We start from the raw sequence: 19,216 nt of genomic DNA on the forward strand, positions 1-19,216 counted from the left end.
GCCCCCCGGACACATCTAACAAATTGCTCTCCATCCGAGCCCCTGGCTGCAAGGGAATCCCAATCAATATGGGGGAAGTTAAAGTCACCCATCACAACTCCGTTAATAGAGTCATTAAAAGTTCTCTAGCATAGAAAGAAGCCACTTGGCTCTTTGTGCCTGAATCGGCCAGAAACTGAGCCAGCTAGCCAGAATTTGGTCCACAGCACCTGAGACACCTATCCAGACCCCTTGTAAATAGATTGAGGGTTTCTGCTTCTACCCTTTCAGGAAAAACATTTCAATCGCCTACAATCCACTGGTGAAAAATGCTTTTGACATCTCCCCTCTTTTTATTCCCAGTCACTGACCTGTCTACCAAAGTAAATAGACTCTTCCCATCCACTCTTTCCAGGCTCCTCACGATTTTGTGCATCCTCAATCTAATCTCCCCATAGCCTCCTCTGTTCCACCCTACTCAATCTTTCCTCATAGCTGCAGTATTCTAGGCCTCGCAAAAAGCCGTGTAAATCTCATCTGTTCCCACTCCAGTGCAGTTACATTTGTTCTGCAATGAGGTGACCAAAACTGCACACACTACTCAAGCTGTGGTCTGACTAATGTTTTACATTGTTCCAATAATATTGCTTAATAACTTTAGATAAGATTTGCAATGGATGTATCAATTGCTGTTTTGTGGAAGAGAGTTCCAAGTTTTTGCAGCCTAGTGTGGAAGTGTTTTCTGATTTCATTGAGATATACAGCATAGAAACAGGTCCTTTGGCCCTACTCCAAGCTGACCAGGCTTCCTAAAATGAACCAGTCCCATTTAGAGTCAGAGGTTTACATCATGGAAACAGGCCCTTTGGCCCAACTTGTCCATGCCGCCCTTTTTTGTTTAAAATCTCTAAGCAATTCCCAATTTGTTGCATTTGGCCCATATCCCTCTATACATAAAGTATCCATGTAACTGTCTAAATGCTTTTTAAAAGATAAAATTGTGCCCACCTCTACTACTACCTCCAGCAGCTTGTTCCAGACACTCACCAAGCTCTGTGTGAAAAAATTGCCCCTCTGGACACTTTTGTATCTCTCCCCTCTCACCTTAAACTTATGCCCTTGAGTTTTAGACTCCCCTATCTTTGGGAAAAGATATTGACTATCTACCTTGTCTATGCCCCTCATTATTTTATAGACCTCTATAAGATCACCCATCAGCCTCCTAGCATCCAGAGAAAAAAGTCCCAGTCTATTCAGCCTCCCCTTATAACTCAGTCCCGGAAGCATCCTAGTAAATGTTTTCTGCACTCTTTCTAGTTTAATAATATCCTTTCTATAATAGGGTGACCAGACTTGCACACAGTGTTCCAAGCATGGCCTTACCAATGTCTTGTACAACTTCAACAAGATGTCCCAACTCCTGTATTCAGTGTTCTGACCGATGAAACCAAGCATGTCGAATGCCTTCTCTGTCCACCTGTGACTCCACTTTCAAGGGGCTATGAACATGTACCCCTGTGTTTTGCCTGTGTTTGGTCCATATCCTTCTAAACCTTCCTTAACCATGTATCTGTTCAAAAGTATTTTAAATAAAACCTTAGGTAGGCCGCACTTGGAATATAGTGTTCAATTCTGGTCGCCATGCTACCAGAAAGATGTGGAGGCTTTGGAAAGGATGCAGAAAAGATTTATCGGGATGTTGCCTGGTATGGAGCACATTAGCTATGAGGAGAGGATGGAGAAACTTGGTTTGTTCTCACTGCAACAAAGGAGGTTGAGGGGCAATCTGATAGAAGTCTCCATGATTGAGGGGGATGGACAGAGTGGATAGTCAAAGCTTTTTCCTGGAGTGTAAAGAGCCAATTATTAGGGGGGCATAGGTTTAAGGTGTGAGGGGCAAGGTTTAAAGGAGATGTACGAGGCAGATTTTTTACACTGCCCGGGGAGGTAGTAGAAGCAGATACGCTAGTGACTTTTAAGGGGCATCTAGACAAGTACATGAATAGGATGGGGTCGGAGGGATATGGACCCCAGCTGGATAGGGTATTTTTAGTTCAAACGGGCAGAATGCTTGGTGCAGGCTTGGAGGGCCAAAGGGCCTGTTCCTGTGCTGTAATTTTCTTTGTCCTTTGAATGTGTGGCTTAAGAGTTGGAAGAGTTTTAGATTTCCGGACCACTGGGACCCATTTTTTGGGAGGGTGAGATCTCTACAAGCAGGAAGGTCTACATATGAAATAGAGCCACTCAAGTGGATAGAGCTGTGAAGAAGGCTTATATTCGTGTTTATTAACAGGGGGTTTGGGTTTAAGAGCTGTGGGGTTATGCTGCAACTGTTCTGGACATTGGTGAGACCACATTTGGAATATTGTGTTCAGTTCTGCTCCACCTCACTAAGAAGGATGTGGAAGCATTGGAGAGAGTGCAGAGGAGATTTACTAGGATGCTGTCTGGTTTGGAGGGTAGACCTTATGAGGAAAGGTTGAGGGAGCTGAGGCTTTTCTCTTGGGAGCGGAGGAGGATAAGAGGCGACTTAATAGAGGTTTATAAGATGATGAGGGGGATAGATAGAGTGGATGTGCAGAGACTGTTTCCTCGGGTGGATGTAGCTGTTACTAGGGGGCATAACTATAAGGTTCATGGTGGGAGATATAGGAGGGATTTCCGAGGTAGATTCTTTACTCGGAGAGTGGTTGGGGTGTGGAATACACTGCCTGCTGTGATAGTGGAATCAGACACTTTCGGAACTTTCAAGCAGTTATTGGATTGGCACATGGAGCACTCCAGAATGATAGGGAATGGGATAGCTTGATCTTGGTTTGGACATAGCTCGGCACAACATTGAGGGTCGAAGGGCCTCTACTGTGCTGTACTGTTTGATATTCTACACAGAGCGGGACTAATATCTTTGCTGGCGAGTTTGCAAGAGTTTAAACTAGTTTGGCATATAATGCTGTTTTTTTGTTTAAGAAGGGCTGCAGAGAAAAGCCTGGGAAGTACAGGGCGGTGAGCCTCACATCAGTTGGTAAGTTGGAAGGTATTTTGAGAGGATCTACAGGCAATTAGAGACACAAAGTGGTTAGGAACAGTTAGTGTAGCTTTGTGATGAAAAATTATATGTCTCAAATTTGACTGAGGTTTTTGATGGGATAACCAAGAAGGTAGATGATAGCAGTGCAGTTGATGTTGTCTACATGGACTTTAGCAAGCCCTTTGACAAGGTACCATATGGTAGATTGTTGCACAAGTTAAATCTGAGGATCCAGAGTGTGGTAGCCAAAATGATACAAAATTGGCTTGATGACCGAAGCCGGATAGTGGTTGTAGAGGGTTGTTTTTCAAACTATAGGCCTGCGACTAGTGGTGTGCCTCTCAGATAGGTGCTGGGTCTACTATTATTTGCCATTTATATTAATGATTTGGAGGAGAATTTAGTAGGCTTGGTTAGTATGTTTGCAGATGACACCAAGATTGGTGGCACAGTGGACTGTGAAGAAGGTTATCTTGGATTGCAACAGGATCCTGATCAGTTGGGCCAGTGGGCTGACAAATGACAGATCGAGTTTAATTTAGACAAATGCGAGGTGATGAATTTTAATAGATTGATCCAGGGCAGGACTTACTCAGTTCATGGAAGGGAGTTGGGGAGAGCTATAGAGCAAAGAGATCTCGGGGTACATGTACATAGCTCCTTGAAAGTGGAGTCACAGGTGGACAGAGTGGTGAAGAAGGCATTCGGCATGCTTGGTTTCATTGGTCAGAACATTGAATACAGAAGTTGGGACAGAAGTCATGTTGAAGTTGTACAAGACATTGGTAAGGCCACACTTGGAATACTGTGTACTGTTCTGGTCACCCTATTATAGAAAGAATATGATTAAAGTAGAAAAAGTACAGAAAAGATTTACAAGGATGCTACTGGGACTTGATGGTTTGAGTTATAAGAAGAGGCTGGAGAGACTGGGACTTTTTTCTCTGGAGCATATGTGTGATCTAATAGAGGCCTGTAAACTAATGAGGGGCATTGATCAGCTCGGTAGGCAATATCTTTTTTCAAAGGTAAGGGAGTCTCAAACTAGGGCATAGGTTTGAGATGAGATGGGAGAGATACAAAAGGGTCTCGAGGGGCAGTTTTTTCATACATAGGGTGGTGAGTGTCTGGAGCAAGCTGCCAGAGGTATAGTAGAGGCAGGTACAATTTTGTCTTTTAAAAAGCATTTAGACAGTTACATGGGTAAGATGGGTACAGAGGGATATGGATCAAATGTGGGCAATTGGGGCTAGTTTTGGGGTTTAAAAAAAGGGCGGCATGGACAAGTTGGGCCGAAGGGCCTGTTTCCATGTTGTAAACCTCTATGGCGGGGGAGAGGACCCAGAATGTCAGCAGAATAGGAACACAGTATAACATAGAAAAGCAATCAGGTCAGAGGAATACAGCAGGAGTAAGTTTCAAGAAAGTAGGACAAGGCTGGAGGGCCCCTACTTTAACACCAGGAATATTAAAGGTAAAATGGATGAGTTAAGGGTGAGGATTGAAATGCTTAATTACAATAACCATCACAGAGATGTGGTTGAGTGAAAGGTAACATTGGCAGCTCAGCATCCCAGGATATAGAATCTTAAGGCAATACGGAGGAGGAGGCATTACATTATTTGTTAAGGAGGCACTTACTGCAGTAAGGAAATATGATATCTTGAAGGAGGCATCAAATGAAGCTTTGTGGGTACAGCTTACCAATTAAAAAAAAGAGATAGCTATGTTGCTAGGTGTTTATTATAGACCCTCAGATAGTCAGCGGGAAATTGAAGAGCAAATAAGTGCACAATTCATATATTTGTATATTTTTATTTCACACATTTGAGGGGGTGTAAAAATAATGAGGGTAATTATATTGGGTGATTTCGACTTTCCCAGCATTAATTGGGATAGCCGCTGTATTAAGGGCTTAGATGGAATAGAGTTTTTAAAATGTATACAGGAAAACTTCTTGGGCCAATATGTAGTGGATCCAACAAGAGAAGGAGCTGTGCTGGACCTAATAGTGGGGAATGTATGGTGGAGTTTCTGGTGCAGATGGAGGAGGAGAAAGTGGGTTCCTGGACACGCGTCCTTTGTTTGAACAGAGGGGAGTACGGAAGGATGAGAGAAGAATTGGCAAATGTGGACTGGGGGAGCGCATTGGAAGGTAGGTCTGCTGAGGAGCAGTGGAGGATCTTTAAGGAGATCTTTCTTGGTGCTCAGCAGAAATTTATTCTGATGGTCAAAAAGGACCGTAGGAGGAGAGGTAATAAGCCGTGGATAACGAAGGAGGTGAAGGAAAGTGTTAAATTAAAAGCGGAGGCGTTTAGAGTAGCTAAGAGTAGTGGGTGAGAAGAGGATTGGGAGAGGTTTAAATGTCAACAAAGATTGACAAAGAAGTTGATAAAGAAGGGTAGGAGAAACTATGAAGCTGGGCTAGCGCTTAATACAAAAAAGGATAGCAAGAGTTTTTATAAATATATAAAAAGGAAGAGGCTGGCTAGGGTGAACGTTGGACCCTTAGAGGATGAGAGGGGGGTCTTAGTGGTAGGGGATGGGGAAATGGCTGAGGTCTTGAATAACTTTTTTGTTTCAGTCTTCACGGAGGAGGACGTGAATAATTTGCCGGGTGTTAGAGATGGAAAGGTGGTAGGACTGGAGGGTCTTAATGACATTACTGTTACTAGAGAGGCGGTGCTCGACAGACTGGAGGGGCTGATTGTGGACAAGTCCCCAGGACCGGATGGAATGCATCCGAGGGTTCTGAAAGAAATGGCGGAGGTGATAGTGGATGCCTTGGTGGTTATTTTCCAGACGTCGCTGGATTCCGGGGAAGTGCCGGAAGATTGGAAAACAGCTAATGTTACGCCGTTGTTTAAGAAGGGTGGCAGGCAAAAGGCAGGGAATTATAGGCCGGTTAGTTTAACGTCTGTTGTAGGTAAAATGTTAGAATCCGTCATCAAGGAGGAAATAGCGAGGCATCTTGAGGGGAATTGCTTGATAGAGCAGATGCAGCACGGTTTCGTTAAGGGGAAGTCGTGTCTGACAAATTTACTGGAGTTCTATGAGGATGTGTCTAGGGCGGTGGATAGAGGAGAGCCGGTGGATGTGGTCTTCCTTGATTTTCAGAAGGCGTTTGACAAGGTACCTCACAAGAGGTTATTGCAGAAGGTCAGGGGACATGGAGTTGGGGGTAGGGTGTTAGCGTGGATAGAGGACTGGTTGTCAAATAGGAGGCAGAGAGTGGGGGTTAATGGGTGCTATTCGGATTGGCGGTTAGTGACTAGTGGAGTGCCCCAGGGGTCGGTGCTGGGGCCTCAGCTATTTACCATTTATGTTGATGATCTGGAGGAGGGAACCGAGTGTAGGGTGTCGAAATTTGCTGATGACACCAAGATTGGTGGAACGGCAAATCGCGCGGAGGGTGTGGAGAGTCTACAGAAGGATCTAGATAAGCTGGGCGAATGGGCCAGGAACTGGCAAATGGAATTTAATGTTGGCAAATGCGAGGTTGTCCACTTTGGTAGGAATAATGGTAGGAAGGACTATTACTTACATGGCGAAAAACTGCAGCAGGCGACGTTGCAGAGGGACCTCGGGGTCCTTGCGCATGAGTCGCAAAAACCCAGCTTGCAGGTGCAGCATGTGGTCAGGAAGGCGAATGGGATGCTGGCCTTCATAGCGAGGGGGATTGAATATAAAAGTAGGGAGGTCTTGCTGCGGCTGTATAGGGCACTGGTGAGGCCGCAGCTGGAGTACTGTGTGCAGTTTTGGGCGCCGTACTTACACAAGGATATTTTGGCCTTGGAGGGAGTGCAGAGGAGGTTTACTAGGCTGATACCGGAGTTGAGGGGGTTGAGCTATGAGGAGAGGCTGAATAAACTAGGCTTGTACTCGTTAGAGTTTAGAAGAATGAGGGGATATCTCATTGAGACATATAAGATGATGAATGGGATGGATAGGATAGAGGTGGAGAGACTCTTCCTGCTCAGAAAGGACAGTAGGACTAGGGGACACAGCCTCAAGATAAAGGGGGGGGGGGGGCGGTTTAGAACGGAGTTGAGGAAGAACTTCTTCACTCAAAGGGTGGTGAATCTCTGGAATTCTCTGCCCGTTGAAGTGGTGGAGGCTGCCTCGCTAAATATTTTTAAGATGCGGGTTGATGGGTTTTTGATAAGAGAGGGGATTAAGGGTTATGGGGAGAGGGCGGGAATGTGGAACTGAGCCACGACAGATCTGCCATGATCTTATTGAATGGCGGGGCAGGCTTGAAGGGCTAGATGGCCTACTCCTGCTCCTATTTCTTATGTTCTTATGAATGAAGCCAGACAGGTGGATGACGTGTTGATGCGGGAGCATTTTAGTGGTGGCGATCACAACATGGTTCAATTCAGATTTGTTATGGACACAGAAATTAACTAGGTGCAGAAAAAGGTTTTGGATTAGGGGAGAGTTATCTTAACAAAATAAGGCAGGATCTGGCTGAGGTAGACTGGAACGAGTTACTTGTGGGGAAATCGACAGAAGAGCAGTGGGAGAGTGTTAAAAGATAAAATGGGCAGAGTACAGGCCCAACATATTCCCTTTTGGGCAATAGGAAGGTGTAACAACAAACCCAGAGAACCATCAATGACCAGAGACATTCAGGATACAATGAGAAGGAAAAGAGAGGCTTTTATCAAGTATAAGGGGAGTAAGTCTGTGAGGCATTAGTGGAGTACAGAAAGTGCAGGATGGAGCTTAAGAAATCAATTGGAACAAAGAGGTGATGTGAGAAAGCTCTGGCTGGTAAAAGCAGTGAAAATCCTAAAATATTCTGTATCAATGGGAAGAGGATAACTAGGAAAAGAGTAGGGCCCATTAGGGACCAAGGGGGAAATCTGTGGGTGGAGGCAGAGGACATTGGTAGGGCGTTCAATCAATATTTCACATGTCTTCACCCACAAGAATGAGGAGGTAGTTATTGAACACTGCGAGGGAGACTGAGGCTCCAGAGAACATTATCATAAGGAGGTATTGGTAAGCTTAAAAGTGGACAGATCTCCATGTCCAGATGAATTGTGTCCCAGGCTGATATGGGAGGCAAGGGAGGAAATTGCAGAGGCTCTGACCCATATTTTAAATTCCTCTCTGACCACCGAGGAGGTGCCGGGGACTGGAGAACAGCTAATGTGGTTCCACTATTTAAGAAAGGTTGTAGAGACAAGCCAGGGAACTACAGACCAGTGAGTCTCACATCTGTAGTTGGGGAACTATTGGAGAAGATTCTGAAGGAGAGAATCTCCATTTGGTGAGGCTAGGTTTGATCAGGAATAGTCAGCATGGTTTTATCAGAGGGAGGTCATGCCTAACAAATTTGATTGAATTTAACTCTGAAAATGTGAGATAATGCATTTTTTGAAGGAGTAATTCGACAAGGAAATACACTATAAATATCTGACATGTGAAGTTCCGAAGAACAAAGGGACCTTGGCGTGTTTGTCCATAGATCTCTGAAGGCGGAAAGGCAGGTTAACAGGCATATGGCACACTCGCCTTTATCGTGAGCGGTATGGACAGGTGGATAGGGAGCAGCTGTTTGCATAGATGATTTGGAGTTGGTGACCAAGTGTAGTGTGTCAAAATTTGCAGATGACGCTAAGATGGACGGAAGAGCAAAGTGCGCAGAGGTCGCTGAAAGTCTGCAAAGGGGTAGAAATAGTCTGAGTGAATGGGCAAGGGCCAGGCAGATGGAATACAATGTTGGTAAATGTGAGGTCATCCATTTTGGTAGGAATAACAGCAAAATGGACTATTATTTAAATTGTAAAAAAAAAGTGCAGCGTGCTGCTGTGCAGAGGGACCTGGGTGTCCTTGTGCAGGAACCTCAAGGAGTCGGTTTGCTGGTGCAGCAGGTAATTAAGAAGGCAAATGGAATTTTGTCCAGATAGGCTGGGCGAATGGGCCAGGAACTGGCAAATGGAATTTAATGTTGGCAAATGTGAGGTTGTCCACTTTGGTAGGAATAATGGTAGGAAGGACTATTACTTACGTGGCGAAAAACTGCAGCATGCGACGGTGCGGAGGGACCTCGGGGGTCCTTGTGCATGAGTCGCAAAAACCCAGCCTGCAGGTGCAGCAGGTGGTCAGGAAGGCAAATGGGATGCTGGCCTTCATAGCGAGGGGGATTGAATATAAAAGTAGGGAGGTCTTGCTGCAGCTGTATAGGGCATTGGTGAGGCCGCAGCTGGAGTACTGTGTGCAGTTTTGGTCGCTGCACTTATGCAAGGATATTTTGGCCTTGGAGGGGGCGCAGAGGAGGTTTACGAGGCTGATTCCAGAGTTGAGGGGGTTGAACTATGAGGAGAGGCTGAATAAACTAGGCTTGTACTCATTAGAGTTTAGAAGAATGAGGGGAGATCTCATTGAGACATATAAGATGTTGAATGGGATGGATAGGATAGAGGTGGAGAGGCTCTTCCCGCTCAGAAAGGACAGTAGGACTAGAGGGCACAGCCTCAAGATAAAGAGGGGTGTGGTTTAGAACGGAGTTGAGGAGGAACTTCTTCACTCAAAGGGTGGTGAATCTCTGGAATTCTCTGCCTGTTGAAGTGGTGGAGGCTACCTCGCTCAATATTTTTAAGACGCGGGTTGATAGGTTTTTGATAGGCAAGGGGATTAAGGGTTATGGGGAGAGGGCAGGAATGTGGAACTGAGCCACGACAGATCAGCCATGATCTTATTGAATGGTGGGGCAGGCTCGAGGGGCTAGATGGCCTACTCCTGCTCCTATTTCTTATGTTCGTTGCCAGAGGGATGGAGTTTAAAAACAGCGAGGTTATGTTGCAGATGTAAAAGGTACTAGTGAGGCCACACCTGGAGTACTGTGTACAGCTTTGGTCTCCTTACTTGAGAAAGGATATACTGGCACGGGAGGGGGTGCAGAGGAGATTCATTAGGTTGATTCTAGAGTTGAGAGGGTTGGCTTATGAGGAGAGACTGAGTAGACTGGGGGCTATACTCATTGGAATTCAGAAGAATGAGGGGAGATCTTATAAAAACACAGAACAGTACAGCACAGTGCAGGCCCTTCGGCCCTCGATGTTGTGCCGAGCTATGTCCAAACCCCAAGATCAAGTTATCCCACTCCCTATAATTCTGGTGTGCTCCATGTGCCTATCCAGTAACCGCTTGAAAGTTCCTAAAGTGTCAGACTCTGCTGTCACAGCAGGCAGTGTATTCCACACCCCAACCACTCTCTGAGTGAAGAATCTACTTTGGACATCCCTCCTATATCTCCTACTATAAACCTTATAGTTATTCCCCCTAGTAACAGCTACATCCACCCGAAGAAATAGTCTCTGCACATCCACTCTATCTATCCCCCTCATCATCTTATAAACCTCTATTAAGTCGCCTCTTGTCCTTCTCTGTAAAGAGAAAAGCCCCAGCTCCCTCAACCTTTCCTCATAAGATCTACCCTCCAAACCAGGCAGCATCCTGGTAAATCTCCTCTGCGCTCTCTCCAATGCTTCCACATCCTCCTTATAGTGAGGTGACCAGAACTGAACACACTATTCCAAATGTGGTCTCACCAAGGTCCTGTATAATTGCAGCATAACTCCACGACTCTTAAACTCAAACCCCCTGTTAATAAATGCTAACACGCTATAAGCCGCCTTCACGGCTCTATCCACTTGAGTGGCAATCTTCAGAGATGTGTGGATATGAATCCCAAGATCTCTCTGCTCCTCCGCATTCCTCAGAACCCCACTGTTGACCCTGTAATCCGCATTCAAGTTTGTCCTACCAAAATGAATCACCTCGCACTTGCTACATGCTTGTCTAATCTCTGCATTTATACAATCTGTGTATAACTCCCACTAATCTGTAATTCCTTTCTATTTCTTAATTTTATCCATTGTGTCTCCACTACCTCTTGGCTCTTGTTACATTTTTATTGTTGAAATTATTTCATCTTCAACCAACAAGGTTGCTCCTCCTTTGCCAGAGTATGTTTGTATGTAATTTGTGATAACTGACACTTGGGAGTTTTCTTTTTTTACGGTGACAGAGCTCCGCTCAGTGTCTGTCCTCAGCAGTGCAGTTAATCCAACTCCAAAGAGAGTTGAGACAAGGCCATAGTTCTGCCACAAAAGTATTGGTACCGTTGCTTTCTCCCTTCACACTACTCCCTCCCGTTCTTAAACCTCACGTAGCTCATTTGGATCTTAATTTTTCATGTTTCAACATAAACAGCATTTTGTAATTAGCAATTACATCACTAATTTATGTACCAGGACAAAGCAACTAGTTGACACCACATCCAGCACATTCAGCATTCACTGCCTCTACCACTGGCCGTGGGCAGCTGTGCACTCCATCTATAAGGTGCTTGCAAGTTCCTCTTCAAATTTCACACCATCCTGACTTGGGGCTTTATAACCCACTCCATCAGCTTTACTGTGTCAGAGGTAACTCAGTATTGTTACTGGGCTACTAATCCAGAGACCCAGGCAGTGCTCTGGGGACCAGGGTTCAAATTCCACCATGGCAGATGGTTAAATTTGAATTCCCTATAAATCTGAAATTAAAAATCTAATGATGATCATGAAACCATTGTGAAAACTAACTGGTTCACTAATGTCCTTTAGGGAAGGAAATCTGTTGTCCCTACCTACTCTGACCTATCTGTGACTCCAGACCCACAGAAATGTGGTTAATTCTCAAATGCCCTCTGGAATGGAGGGCTGTTAGGACTGGGCAAATTATCCTGGCCCATCCAGTGATGCTCACGTCTTGTAAAACTAATTTTTAAAAAAAAATCTGGAAACTCCCTACATCCACACAAGAGGACATGTTTGATTGGTACTTGATTGATATGCCTTCCAGAAATATTTAATTCCTCCACCAGTGATGCACTGTGTACCATCTACAAGATGCACTGCTGGAATTTATCAAGGCTCCTTAGGAGCAAATACCTGGGAGCACCACCACCTGAAGATTCCCCTTTAAGCCATTCATTACCCTGACTTGGAAGTATATCACCATTCCTTCGGTGTTGTCGGGTCAAATCCTGGAACTCCCTCCCTAACAGCACTGTGGGTGCACCTATACCTCAGAGATTGCAGCGATTCAAGAAGGCAGCTCACCACCACCTTCTTGAGGGCAACAAGGGATGAGCAATAAATGCTGACCAGCCAGCAATGCCGACATCCCGTAAGTGAATAAAAAAGAAATGCCAGCAACATTCATAAGTAAATGGAAGAAAGCTCTGTCTACTGGGAAATCAGGATGAGCTCTGCTTCAGGCTCTCCCCCCCCCACCCCACCCCACCTTTATTTTTGCACCATTTACCAGGGGAGATGATGCTGCTAAGCGCTGCTAATTCTCCTGATTTAATATTGTGGCTGCATATCCTCTATACCAGGTATTGTTTTCAATCTAAAGTTATTGATTTTTTTATATAGATTATAATTATTCAAGGCATGAAAAAATTGAATTAACATGGATATGAGCCACTGTGTAATAGCTTGCATTATCCATCATGTTTGTCTGAATGTCGGATCTAGTCTCTCGTCTCTGCTTTAATTTGCTAAGCGTTCAGACCTGTGTCCGCTCAAAGCTGCCACTGGGCTCGTAGTCTCTGATGAAATGAAATCCCAGCTGCACTCAGGCAATTGGAGGGTAATTTTCCAGAGATTCTAAGTAGAAATAATGTCAGTCTAGTAGATGATTGATCCTTTCTGCCAAGCCAGTCTGTTGAAAGACTGCTTCATCTGATAGGCATGTTGTCCTGCGCCACACAGTCTGCACTGAGTTTGCTGATTTCTCGCTGGGGCACAGGCATGGGCTCCGGCAGATGAAAATTAGGCACCTCCTCTTGTTGATTTGGATTTATTGGAGCCTCTGCTGTAAAACAAGCCTGTGTGATAGGTCAGGTTGTAATTGTCCACAGTATAGAACACGTACTGTCCGTGGGGAACAAAGTTAGCTGAGATAGCAGGAAAAAAAAATAAAGAAACGCTTGGAATTCTGTAGCATTTTTCACAACCTCAGCAATTCCCAAAGCACTTTACAGCAAAGAGGCAGTCACTGTTTTAGCATTAATGTGGTTACAAAGGACTGTGTTTTAGTTGGTCGAATGCCCTTTAATAGACTCGGCTTATTCTTATTTTCAATTAGACAATGACAGGTTGCATTCCATCTGATATTTAAACAAAATTAGACAGGAGGGAGAAACCAGTTTCTGATTGAACACAGATTTCAGGCCATTAATGTCATCAAGTAATCCTTTTTTCATCTTGCCTGTATTCATGTTACAGTTGAGTTAACTGTGGTTATAAACCAGCACAGAGCCTAATGATGGGCATTCGGGGATCTTCTGCAAAAATATAGATAAAAACATAGAACAGTACAGCACAGTACAGGCCCTTCGGCCTTCGATGTTGTGCCGAGCTATGTCCAATCCCAAGATCAAGCTATCCCCTCCCTATCATTCTGGTGTGCTCAATGTGCCTATCCAGTAACCGCTTGAAAGTTCCTAAAGTGTCTGACTCAAAACATAAACCTAAAAAAAACTGGCATGAGTGGATGATGGTCCTCCCTGCACTTAGCATCTCAGCACCTGTTTATCATTCCTCTCACTCTCACAGGCGCACATGCACTTTTTGCTTTCTATGGAAAGACAGGGTTCAAGGGGAGCTATTTAAAGCTTTTGAAATGAGGGGAAAAATTGAGAGAAGTGATGTGTCTGATTTCTTCCTTGTGGTGCATAAGCAATTATTCAGGCATTCCGCTGAGGGACAGAGCTGGGGTAGGAAATGACTTTGGAACTTCAACAGAAGGACTAAGTTATGAAATGGACTGGGCGAAAAGGGATGTAACTGGGATTGGGGAAATGGAGAGGTGCTAGAGAGGGAACATGTGGAGAGACAGTGATATTGGGAGAAGTGGTAATGAAGTTGTGTGTGAGGGAGTGGAAAGTACAGTTGTAGGATTTGAAGGCAGTTAACCTTTTGGGGACAATCTTGTTGGGCCTCATGGTTTTTCTTTCTGTCCTTCATATAGCCAGGGATGAGGGAAGTAGAAAAACAGATGTGGTTGTGAATGTAAAGTAAGTGCCTGTATTGGCAGGGGAGAAGGAGGTGGTTGAGCTGGGCTTCTGGCATTTACTTCCTATTGCCACATCACAAGACAGAATTGTGGGGGCTGCAGGCTGGAGAAGGAGTCTTCAGTCTGAGTGAATCAACAGAAGATGCACAGAATGGGACAAACAAATGTAAGAACTGTTTGAGCGGAGACTAAAGGATTTTCCCTTGGTCTATTTCTGCCTTATCCAGTGATCGAGGAACCTCTGTACCTCCGGCGACGCAGGATGCTCAGCACTGGTTTCATGTACAGTCCATGGAAATCCGCCTTCATGCGGCAACACAAGATCGACACAAACTGGCGTTCTGGAGAGATCAAACCTGCAAAGGTAAGACTGGAGTAGCTGGTGTAAAGTTTGGTGTAGCCAAAAGATTCTCAGCATATTCCAACAAAAAAACCTGTCCTTGGCTTTTTAGATGAGATTATTTTACTGATGGTTCCAGTTTGTAAAGAATCAGAGGATCTGTGCTGTGCAGAAGGAGGTCATTTGGCTCATTGAGCCTTCACCAACTCTCGAACAGAGCATCCTATCCAGGGCCTGTCCCCGTGACCTCATGTATTTACCCTGCTAACTACCCTAACCTATGCATTTTAGCACAATTTATCATGGCCAATCCACTTAACTGCACATCTTTGGATGTGATTTCAGAAATGCACAAATGTAATCTCCCTAGAACAGAAAGTTGTTACCTCGGACATTGTGACAGAAGGTGAGGAATGCAGACTTGACACTAAGAGACATACTTTCATTGTGTTGCGATTTTAAATCATTAAAGGGTGAAAATTGTGGGATATTCGAACATAATAGGACTGGGAGTGGACTGTACTGTAGTGTCCAAGCGAGGCACAGCTATCTTCAACTGCTTTAGCAATTATCTTCCTTTCTTCATAAAGCCAGAATTGGGAATGTTCGCTAATGATTGTACAATATTCAGCACCATTCGCAACTCCCCAGATGCTGAAACAGTTCATGTCCAAATGCAGCAAGATTTGGACAAGTAGCAAGTAGCGTTTGTGACACACAATTGCCAGGAATGGCCATCTCTAACAGGAGAGACTCTATCGCCCCTTGACATTCAATGGTGTTACCATCACTGAATCCCCCACTATCAACATCCTGGGGTCATAGAACAGTACAGCACAGTACAGGCTCTTCAGCCCTCAATGTTGTGCTGAGCTATGTCCAATCCCAAGATCAAGCTACCTCACTCCCTATCATTCTGGTGTGCTCCATGTGCCTATCCAATAACCACTTGAAAGTTCCTAAAGTGTCTGACTCCACTATCACAGCAGGCAGTGCATTCCACACCCGACACTGAGTGAAGAACCTACCTCGGACATCCCTCCTATATCTCCCACCATGAACCTTATAGATATGCCCTGTAGTAACAGCTACATCCACCTGAGGAAATAGTCTCTGAACGTCCACTCTACCTATCCCCCTCATCATCTTATAAACCTCTAAGTCGCCTCACAGCCTCCTCCGCTCTAAAGAGAAAAGCCCCAGCTTCCTCAACCTTTCCTCATAAGACCTACTCTCCAAACCAGGCAGCATCCTGTTAAGTCTTCTCTGCACTCTCTCCAATGCTTCCACATCCTCCTTATAGTGAGGTGAGCAAAACTGAACACAATATTCCAAATGTATTCTCACCAGCGTCTTGTATAGTTGCAGCACAACCCCTCGACTCTTAAACTCAAATCCCCTGTTAATAAACACTAACATACTATAAGTCTTCTTCATGGCTCTATCCATTTGAGTGGTAACCTTCAGAGATCTGTGGACGTGAACCCCAAGATCTCTATTCCTCCACATTCTTCAGACCCCTGCCGTTGACCCTGTAATCAGCATTCATGTTTGTCCTACCAAAATGAATCACCTCGCACTTATTAGGGTTAAACTCCATCTGTCACTTTTCGGCCCAGCTCTGTACCCTATCAATAACACTTTGCAGCCTACAAGAGTCCTCCACCTCATCCACTACTCCACTAATCTTGGTGTCAACAGCAAATTTACTAACCTACCCTTCAGCCCCCTCTTCCAAATCATTGATAAAAATCACAAATAGCAGAGGACCCAGCACTGATCCCTGTGGTACACCTCTGGTAACTGGCCTCCTGTCTGAAAATTTTCCCTCCACCACCACTTTCTGTCTTCTGTGAGACAGTGAGAAGTCTCACAACACCAGGTTGGAGTCCAAGTTTATTTGATAGTAATCCCACAGGCTTTCAGAACCGGTTTTCCTTCGTCAGGTGTGTGGAAGGTTCTGATCAGAGAAGGGCATATAAAGTCACACACGGTTTACAGAATACTGATTAGAATGCAAGTCTTTACAGCTAACCTGCTATTCAAGTCTTAAAGATGCAGACAGTGTGAGTGGAGATAGCATTAAGCATAGGTTAAAGAGATGTATATTGTCTCCAGAGCAGACAGTAAGTGAGATTTTACAAGCACAGGCAAGTCATGGGGTTACAGATAATGTGACATGAACCCAGGATCCCGGTTGAGGCCGTCCTTGTATGCGGAACTTGGCTATCAGTTTCTGCGCTGTCGAGTGCCTTGAAGGCTGTCTTGGAGAGCGCTTACCGGAAGATCAGAGATTGAATGCCCATGACCGCTGAAGTGTTCGCCAACAGGAAGGGAACAGAAGTGCCTGGTGATTGTCGAGCGGTGTTCATTCATCCATTGTCATAGCGTCTGCATGGTCTCCCCAACGTACCACGCTTCGGGACATCCATTTCTGCAGCGTATCAGGTAGACAACGTTGGCCGAGTTGCAAGAGTATGTGTCGTGTACCTGGTGGATGGTGCTCTCGCATGAGATGATGTCATCCATGTCGATGATCTGGCATGTCTTGCAGAGGTTGCTGTGGCAGGGTTGTACATACTCTTGCAATTCAGCCAACGTTGTCTACCTAATACGCTGCAGGAAAGGATGTCCCGAAGCATGGTACATTGGGGAGACCATGCAGATACTACGATAACAGATAATGAACATCGCTCAACAATCACCAGGCAAAACTGTTCCCTTCCTGTTGGCGAACACTTCAGCAGTCACAGGCATTCAGCCTCTGACCTTCGGGTAAGCATTCTCCAAGGCAGTCTTCATGACACATGACAACACAGAGTCACTGAGCAGAGACGGATAGCCAAGTTCCGCACACATGAGGACAGCCTCAACCGGGATCTTGGGTTTATGTCACACTATCTGTAACCCCATGACTTGCCTGGGCTTGTAAAATCTCACTTACTGTCTGCTCTGGAGGCAATACATCTCTAACCTATGCTAATGCTATCTCCACTCACATTGTCTGCATCTTTAAGACTTGAATAGCAGGTTAGCTGTAAAGACTTGCATTCTAATCAGTATTCTGTAAACCGTGTGTGACTTTATATGCCCTTCTCTGATCAGAACCTTCCACACACCTGATGAAGGAAAACCAGTTCTGAAAACTTGTGGGATTACTATCAAATAAACCTGTTGGACTCTAACCTGGTGTTGTGGTACTACTTACTGTGTTTACCCCAATCCAACGCTGGCATCTCTACTTCTATGATACAGTCAGTTACTTATCCAATCGGCCAAATTTCCTTCTATCCCACACCTCCTTCCTTTCTTCGTGAGCCTACCATGGGGAACCTTATCAAACGCCTTACTAAAATCCATGTATACGACATCAACTGCTCTACCTTCGTCTACACACTTAGTTACCTTTTCAAAGAATTCACTCAAATTTGTGAGGCAAGACTTACTCCTTATGAAACCGTACTGACTATCCCAGATTAAGCTGCATCTTTCTAAATGGTCATAAATCCTATCCTTCAGAACCCTTTCTGTTAACTTACCAACCACCGAAGTAAGACTAACTGGCCTATAATTACCAGAGTCATTCCTGTTTCCTTTCTTGAAGAGAGGAACAATAGTTGCCACTCTCCAGTCCTCTGGCACAACCCCTTTGTAAAAAGTCTGACAACACCAGGTTTTAGTCCAACCGATTTATTTGATAGTAAACGCACAAGCACAAACTATCAAATAAATCGGTTGGACTAAAACCTGGTGTTGTCAGACTTTTTACTGTGTTTACCCCAGCCCAACGCCAGCACATCCACATCATGACAATCCCTTTGGACAGTGAGGACCCAAAGATCAAAGCTAAAGGCTCCGCAATCTCAAGATAATGAAAGGGATGGATAGGGTAGAGGTAGAGAGATTCTTCCCGCTCAAAGGACAGCAGGACTAGAGGGCACAGCCTCAAGATAAAGGGGGGGTGCAGTTTAGAACAGAGTTGAGGAGGAACTTCTTCACTCAAAGGGTGGTGAATCTCTGGAATTCTCTGCCCGTTGAAGTGGTGGAGGCTACCTCGCTAAATATATTTAAGACACGGGTAGATAGGTTTTTGACAGACAAGGGAATTAAGGGTTATGGGGGAAAAAGCGGGAAAGTGGAACTGAGCCACTTCAGATCAGCCATGATCTTATTGAATGGCGGGGCAGGCTTGAGGGGCTAGATGGCCTACTCCTGCTCCTATTTCTTATGTTCTTATGTTTATCCCTTGCCTCCCAAAGTATCCTACCGTGTATCCCATCTGGCCCAGGGGACTTATCGACCCTCAGGATTTTCAAAATTGCTGATACATCTCCCTTCAGAACATCTACCTCCTCCATCCTATCAGCCTGAATCTTGCACACACCCTCAAAAACATGGCCCCTCTCCTTAGTGAAAACTGAAGAAAAGTATTCATTTAATGCCTCACCTATCTCTTCTGACTCCATGCATAAGTTCCCACTACTATCCTTGACTGGCCCTAACCTCACCCTGGTCATTCTTTCATTTCTCACATAAGAGTAAAAAGCCTTGGGGTTTTCCTTGATCCAACCTGCCAAGGACTTCTCATGCCCCCTCCTAGCTCTCCTAAGCCCTTTTGTTTTTAAACTTATTCCTAGCTACTTTGTGACCCTCAAGCGACCCAACTGAACCTTGCTTTCTCATCCTTTCATAGGCTTCCTTTTTCCTCTTAACAAGACATTCAACCTCCTTTGTGAACCATGGCTGCCTCACTTGGCCATTTCCTCCCTGCCTGACAGGGATATGGG

General features: G+C 45.0%; 1 protein-coding gene across 2 annotated transcripts in view; it reads left to right on the forward strand.

Moving 5' to 3' along the window:
- The window catches only part of LOC145349273 (F-box/WD repeat-containing protein 7-like), a 258,322-nt gene that overhangs the window by 214,120 nt on the left and 24,986 nt on the right, over positions 1-19,216 (forward strand). For both annotated transcript variants that reach the window (XM_080197782.1, XM_080197783.1), the window contains exon 8: positions 14,317-14,453. In XM_080197782.1, coding sequence (XP_080053908.1) covers positions 14,317-14,453 — 137 coding nt within the window. The remainder of the gene's footprint in view (positions 1-14,316; positions 14,454-19,216) is intronic.

This window comes from Carcharhinus amblyrhynchos, chromosome 10 (assembly GCF_965287045.1).
Source record: "Carcharhinus amblyrhynchos chromosome 10, sCarAmb.v2.hapA, whole genome shotgun sequence".
In the NCBI taxonomy this organism is placed as follows: Eukaryota; Metazoa; Chordata; class Chondrichthyes; order Carcharhiniformes; family Carcharhinidae; genus Carcharhinus; species Carcharhinus amblyrhynchos.